This window comes from Acanthisitta chloris, unplaced genomic scaffold (genome assembly GCF_000695815.1).
Source record: "Acanthisitta chloris isolate BGI_N310 unplaced genomic scaffold, ASM69581v1 scaffold28200, whole genome shotgun sequence".
In the NCBI taxonomy this organism is placed as follows: domain Eukaryota; kingdom Metazoa; phylum Chordata; class Aves; order Passeriformes; family Acanthisittidae; genus Acanthisitta; species Acanthisitta chloris.
In genome coordinates, this window is record NW_008652676.1 from 8329 (window position 1) to 15651 (window position 7323).

The 7323-nt window shown below is 46.5% G+C and overlaps 1 protein-coding gene across 1 annotated transcript in view; it reads left to right on the top strand.

Moving 5' to 3' along the window:
* The window catches only part of LOC103805499 (pre-B-cell leukemia transcription factor 1), a gene marked incomplete at its 5' end in the record, with an annotated part of 23986 nt that overhangs the window by 5230 nt on the left and 11433 nt on the right, over positions 1–7323 (top strand). Inside the window, one exon of the mRNA XM_009078154.1 lies at positions 2130–2289. Within this exon, the coding sequence (XP_009076402.1) occupies positions 2130–2289 (160 nt within the window). The remainder of the gene's footprint in view (positions 1–2129; positions 2290–7323) is intronic.

The following is a 7323-nucleotide window of genomic DNA, read 5'->3' on the forward strand; positions in this document are numbered from 1 at the left end:
GTCATCACCGTGTTGAATGCCTGCTGAGTGACTCCAGTTGCCTCCCCTGAGTCAGAAGACCCAAACGTTGATTCTTCCCAGAGTTACCTACAAGAGACAGCACATATTGGATTAAGTAAAGCTCCAGCTGTCCTCATGCTTCCCCTCTCACTTCTAATTCATCTGTTCACACTTACAACTTTTCCCTCGCAAAGACAAAATGCCCAGGAGAAATGCTGCACTGAGGATGTTTTCTGACCATGCTGTATCAAGGCTGCTCTGTGCCTGTCTCCAGGCTCAACCTCCCTTCTTCATCCAAAGAAGGCAGAAACAAACACACATCCAGCTCTGGTTTTGCTGAGGCTAAACGAGAACATGCGACACATGACTGTGGAAGTTGTGAGCAGAGTTGATCTGAATTCAGATCTGAACCAGACTAGGCAGGTTCTTCACAAGTTTTAAAATGCAGCTTGGTTGTGGTGGCTGTTTATCCCGGTCTCCTCCCCTGTGGTGCTCAGAGTTCACCCATTGGCTCCAGCGTTTGAAGCCAGAAGAGCTGTTGAGTGGAGCTGGCCAAGTGGGAAGATCACAAAGGAGCACATTGTCATTATTGAGAAAGCTGGATCAAGAGATGGAATGGCCCTCCTTGCAAACAGTACCTGTACCTGGTGCCATCAGAATGCTTGCTCCCAGATCTGGGTTGGGTGCTGTTCTGTGTGTCTGCAAGTTTTATTTTCCTTTTCTTGCTCTGCAGCAGTGCAGGGTTGAATACATGCAGCTCAGCAGCAAGAGTTGGTGGATGAAGCCACTTCTGTATAGAAGGTGCTGAATGCTCTAGTAGCACTGCAGATAGAAAGCATCACAGAAATAAAAGCTTATGGGTTTCAGTTACCAACACCCAAGCCCAATTTCCCTAAGATAAAGAATAAATCATGGGCTTCAAAGGATGAACATCCATCATTGTCTTCTGTGTCTTGGTGCTTGAATAGTCCATTTGGAAGGGGGAGCTGATGTACTTGCTCACCAGCAAGAAAAGAGTGAATGTCCTTGGAGTCTCACTAAAGGAGTTGATCTGCTAGCTCAAGATTTCACCTCCAGATGATCCAAGGAGTGTTGGAACTCTTCTGGGAGAGTTGCAGCATCCTCAGGCATTTGCCCATTCTCTTCATCTTGATGAACTTTCTTAAAGGTGGTCAGTGGTGGCTGGAAGTTGTCTTCTGCTAAGAGACCTGCACTTAGGAAGACATTCCCCTGATTCTCTGTGTTCAGTGTTGATGAAGAAGAAGCTGAGAGCTGCTTCCCGGACTTAGGTTGAGTATTTCCCATGTCTCCTCTGAAACAGTTCAGTGTGCCATAGTGTCCACAAGTGAGCAGGGTTATCATCAGACTGCCACTGGGCAAACACAATGGAAACGTCTCCCACTTGTTTGCAAGGTACACACTTGTTTCCTGGGACTAGAGTTAGGTTTTAGGACAAACCCTGTGCTCCCTCTCCAGCCTTGCCCTGAAGTTCCTGGTTTATGCAGTGTTTCATGCTAAACCTTACAAAGTCAAGCTCAGCTGGACAAAGAGCATCCACTTCTAGCCTGGCACACTCAGATGGATCAAAGCAGAGCTTCAGTGATACCAAGGCAATATTGTGTGTCAGCCAGGCCCCAGTCAGTTCACTGGGTGTTCTTCCTGAATGCCACACTGGCTTCTCCAAAGGGAGAAGGGACATCTGGGAATCAGGACATCTGTCCCATCAAAGGGATACTGAAGAGATGGCAAATAAAAAGTTCCAAAATGAGACACATCTGTTGTCAAAATTCAGGGTGTTTTGAATCCATCTTATATTTTCATGGAACGAGGAGAGGTCTAGTGGTTCCTGTGGAGTGTCCCATGCACTTACTTAGTGGACCTCCCATCTACAGAGGAACAAGATACATCCACACAAACCCAGTGCTCCCACGGGAATCCCATCACCTTTCCTGGGCTTGGTGTGGCACACATGGGTAGAAGGTGCTTTCTTCCACAGCTAGGAAAACTGGAGGGGGGTTAGGAAAGAAGAATATACACTGCTTAACCTGAACTAATCCACTTTCCTCACCCAGGTGTGCTTGCCAGAGCTGAAACGTTAATGTCTTTGTCTTCTCTTAAACTCACTCTAGGTATCAAACTGGTTTGGAAATAAGAGAATCCGGTACAAGAAGAACATAGGTAAATTTCAAGAGGAAGCCAATATTTATGCTGCCAAAACGGCTGTCACGGCTACCAATGTGTCAGCCCATGGAAGCCAGGCTAACTCACCCTCAACTCCCAATTCAGCTGGTTAGTTTTTGTTTTTTCTTTTATTTTGGGTCATTAGTGTTGGGGTTTTTGTTTGTTCTCCCCCTCTCCCTCTAATCTCTGTCTTGTTTTCTCCTTTTGGTTATTTCAACTTTTATTTTCTGGATCTGGTTTTCTCACTTTCGTGGTCTTTGAAAAAATGAAAAAGAGAAATGGGTTTGGTTTGGGGGTTGTTGGGGTGGGTACTTTATCTTCACTTTTTTCCCCCCTGTTGTATCTTTTTTTTTCCTCTTCACCTTCCCTGTTCTGTTTTTGGTTGGAAAAACAATGTGATCAGACACATGGTGGTGCTATGTTGGGGGTTATATGCATGGGTGGTAAACACAAAGTGGAAATACGATCTTAAAACCATTGCTGGGGATTGCTTGTACTTTGTGGGGAGAAAAAAAGTAATGGAAAAGTTGTTGCATAATGATTTTATTTTACTGGGGCTGAAAGCATGAGTGACCCTCATGGATAAACTCTAGCATTTCTGGGATGTCCTGAGCATGAGTGACCCTCATGGATAATAAACTCTAGCATTTCTGGGATGTCCTAACTCATGTCATGTTGAGGCTTGTTTTGGGTAAATTTTTATCCTTTGATTTTCTTTCTGTTGTGATTATCTTTGATTGCTTACATGACAGTGTCTGGATCACCTGCAAGAGTGTGCTCTGTGTGAATTTTATTTTCCCTTTGTGTCAGTGCAATCCAGAGAAATTCGTGGGTCGTTCCCTTCCCTTTCCCCCTTTCCTTCCCATTTGCTGTGGTTTCCATTTGTTTGTTTTGAGGGTCAAAGGCACAGAGCACTTTGCCCAGATTTCAACTCCTCTGCTAGAGAATGATGCTTTGTTCATGTGTGGTGCCTGCTGCAGGGACAGCCAACCCAGAAATGGTCCCAGGCTGTGGTCAGTTGGTTGTGCTTTGCTCCCAAGAGCGATGGAAAAATGGGATTTGTTTAAAAAGAGGCGAAAAAAGTGAACTTCATGGGTGCCATGTACTTTGTGCATGCAAATGTCTGTGTGCCTCTTTTCTTTTTAGGGGTGGGAGGAAGAGTGGGAATGTGCCACTCTTGTGCCTTTGAGCTCAGTGTCTGCTCATGGTGCCCTTCCCTGGGGGTGTGATGCTTGCTGTTACCAGGTAGGGTACTAAGAGGAAGGAAGTGAGCAAAGAGGATGGTGGGCAGCAGGATGTTAAGAAGACCATACAAGTGCTGGTTGCTATCAGGACATGCTTCTGTAGTAAGCACAACTCTGCCTGTACACGTATCGGAGGAATCACACCCCAAAAGTGACCTCAAATCTGGAGGATCTGAGTGGAAGTGGAGAGCCACAAGAGAGAGGTCCAACAAGGGGAGGAACCAGTGGCATGGGTCTCTGGCTGATCTCCCAAACCAGTGCTCCACCAGTCACTTACCCACAAGCTCATGCAGTAAGCAGTGGTTGATCACTCTTTGCTGGGAGTTCCTCCACACCTTGCAGGGACTCCCATGGATAGCTTGGACACAGCAAGTGGTGGAAGGCTTATTCAGTTGGGCAGTGGAGAGAAGTCCCTACACACAACCTCTTAAATTCCAGAGAATGTGGTACTTGCTAGGGGTCTGCCCCCCAGAGCAGAGATGTTGCAGGTGAGAAGTACTGCTGGGACACATCTCTTTGACCTCCTCCTTGCCCAGGGCTACCTACTCTGGCTCAGGTGAGATGCTCAGAGGGTGTAGGAGGATGCAGCAGAGTTTTGCAGGGACAGATGGTTTGCAAAAATTTTGTTTGATTCTTTCCTTTTTGGTTTGTTTGGGGATTTTTGTTCCTCTTCCATTGTCTGAACTGCTGAATATTCAGCTGCAGTTTTAAAAATTTCCTTTCCAAATCGTTTCCAAAGAGCTCACTCAAAATACATGGTCAGGTGGGGTCTCTTGGTGTTAGCACCCCCCTGTAGAAAAGGCTGGAGGGAATTCTGCTGGAGAGAGCAGAATTGCATGTGTTGAGGGAGATGCCTGCTGCCTGTGATGCTCTGCTGCAGCCCATATCATCTTGGACCAGAGAAACAGCTTTTTTTCCCTCTCTTTTCAACTGGAGACAGATCCAAAGGTCTGGAATAGCAAGGGAAGAGCTTCAGATTGCTTAAGTGGTTTGAATCTGGCCTGCATGTAGTAGAATAAGCATTTCCCCAGTGCCTGCCCAGTTAAATAGTGCTCCAGTGCAAGGCTGTTTCTTTGCCTTCCCCACAGGCAGTAACACGGCTGTTTCAGAGATAAATTGGCCAGTACCCTGCAGCAAACAGCTGAGATAATCCCTGGGTAACACTGCGCTTTCAAGGAAGGACAAACAGTCCTGTTATTAACAGGTAAAACTTGAGCTCCTGGGTCCTCTTTCTGGCTCACTCTGTCTGCACTCTGGAATCATTGACCTCTTTTCACGTGCCTGATGTGTCAGCAGCACTAAAGCAGTGCAGGGGGAGGCTCACAGGCCACGGAGATCCTACTTCTGCTGGAAGTAGTGTTTCTAACCTGGCCTGGATCCCACCACCCTGCCTGTACATTGCAAGTGTGGCAGAGCAGTAGAGAGGCCCCACTGTCAGCACTGCAGTGGTCTCTGGGTCAGCTGGCAGAGATAAAGGGTTTGGATGTCCTTGTAAGTCCTCTCCTGAGAAGACAGCTGGAATTGCCTGAGATTTCTGTCTCCAACAGTGGCATCCCAGGTTGAGATCTCCCCAGGTGAACCAGGTAGAGGTAACAGCTCAGTCAAGCATCCCTGTGTTGTCACATTTGGGACAATAACACATCCTGAGGATATCTGGAGTCATGTGATCTCCCTTGCTTCAGGTTGTCCTGCAGGTGCTAGCAGCAAGAAGCACACCTGGACACACTACGTCTGAATACCTAACTGAGAAAGATTTAGAGGCTGGTGTCCAGGACCATCCTGGACTTCGAGCCATCCAGATGTGCTGAATTCTCCAGGGAAGAACATGGAAGTGGATAAAGAGGTGAAGGACTAAGATGGATGATGCCTCCTTTTACACCATAGACTTCTATCTGTTCCCTGATCATCAGCTGAGACTTCGGTGAAGAAGGAGCCTGAAAAAGACAGGATTTGCTGGAAGTTTGTAGGACCTTCTTGTTTAAATACACTGTTGGGCATGTGGAAAGAAAGTAGGCAGAGGACAGGTCATGAGAAAGAAACAACCAGCAGTGTAGTCCCTGGAGGGCCATGATGTGTTGGAAGAGGAGGTGGAACTGGATGCAGTGGGACCTGGGACAGGAGCTAAATTCATTTCTGCTATGGCTATGCAGACCCATCTGTTCTCTGCATTGATGCCTATGTTACTGGAGATCAGTGAATGGCTACAGTCAGTCAAAGAGATTGGCCACACATTGACAAGGGCAAGGATTGCATCTGTCTGGCCATCTGGCACGTTCAAAGCAGGGTCCCCCATCCTCAGTCACCCAGGCCTGAATGTCAAACACCTTTTCATCCCGAATACACGCAGTTGGGCTTTATCAGCCAGATGTTCAAATAAGCTGAGATGTCTGGCTCATTTGGGCTAACAACTCCCCATCCTCACTTTGATTGCCTGGACAATCTTAGCACAAAAACCACATGGAAAATGAAAGCTGTTTTATGTGGACAGACCCTTTTGCCAACCAGAGTCCTCAAGGGCCACACACAGGTGATGACATCCAGTGAAATCTGCCGTGCAGAGCAGCCAAAATTGTCCTGAACTGGTGTTTTTTCCCTGTTCACCCTTTTGTTTTGTAAAAATCGTCTTGCAAATCAGCTGTCTGGAAATTTACTTCATCAGGCACAGATCTGCTTGCTCTATCTTCTCTGCCTTCCTCCATTTGTGTCCGGAGCAGAGCACTGGAGAGGACCCTGCTCCAGCTGAGACTGTTCTGGTCACAGCCTCACTGTGTTGGTTGGCAAGTGAAAAAGAACAAATGTCTTGCTGGATCATCCCAGACTTTTAGATCTGCTTTCAAACTCAGTGGTTTTGCCCAGTTGAGGAGCTATGTGGTCCATCATGTTCTTCCTTAATCTTTGGTCATGATAGAGACACAAGGAAAGGTTACAGGAGGGGTAAATCCTGTGCTCTCAATGCATATGTGTCACTCCTGTTGTAGGAGTCTTGTATGCATGACCAAAGTCAATTTCAGCAGTTCTGTGTGCTGGATCTCTCTTTTGGTGGTGGTAGGTGATATGAGGCAACAGATGAGGTTGGCTGGATTTCAGCTCCAATGAACAACATTACCCTGTTTGTTCACTTTTGATGCCATTTGAATTGTCAGAGAGAAAAGGACTTATTAGAGGTCCTGGAAAACTTGACATGGAAATTAATACTGTCAGAACACAGAAGACATTAAAGAAGCTGGAGAAGAAGCTCTCTGAAGAGCTGAAGAAGTGGTGCAAGAAGTACCAACAGTCAAGCCTGGGAAGATTTTTTAACTGCAGGCAAACTTAAGTAGGTTTTGCTCATCAGAAGTGTTAAGGGCGGAAGAAATCTCTTTGTTGGCATTGTTTTATGTAGGCTTTTACCCAGGGGCAAGACTTGACTGCTACAGCTTGTTTAAACACTTCTAGCATTCTTTCTGAAGCTGGTGCTGACCTGATAGAAACTCAACACTAAGGAATAATGGTGATAGGTCTCAGGTTTGATAAAGATATCTGGATGCTGAAGATGACTCACTCTTCCACACTGCTACAAGTCATGAAAAGCGGTGGATTTTCTGGTAGGTTTTTTTTGTCTACGCATAATGGCATTAAGAGACTTCCATGCCAAGATCAGGGCCCTTACCATCTGAGTTCACAAGCTCAATGATGAGCTTCTCTCATTTGTTACGTCTCGATTCCTGAGGAGCTCTAGACCAAATTATGGCCATCAAAGACCAGTGGTGTATTCAGGATAGAGGCTTTAAGAGGAACCCGCATTGGAATAGGTTGCCCGGGGAGGTGGTGGAGTCACCATCCCTGGAAGTGTTTAAGAGACATCTGGACCTGGCACTGGTAGATATGGTTTAGGGGTTACAGTGGAGTGGCAGGATAA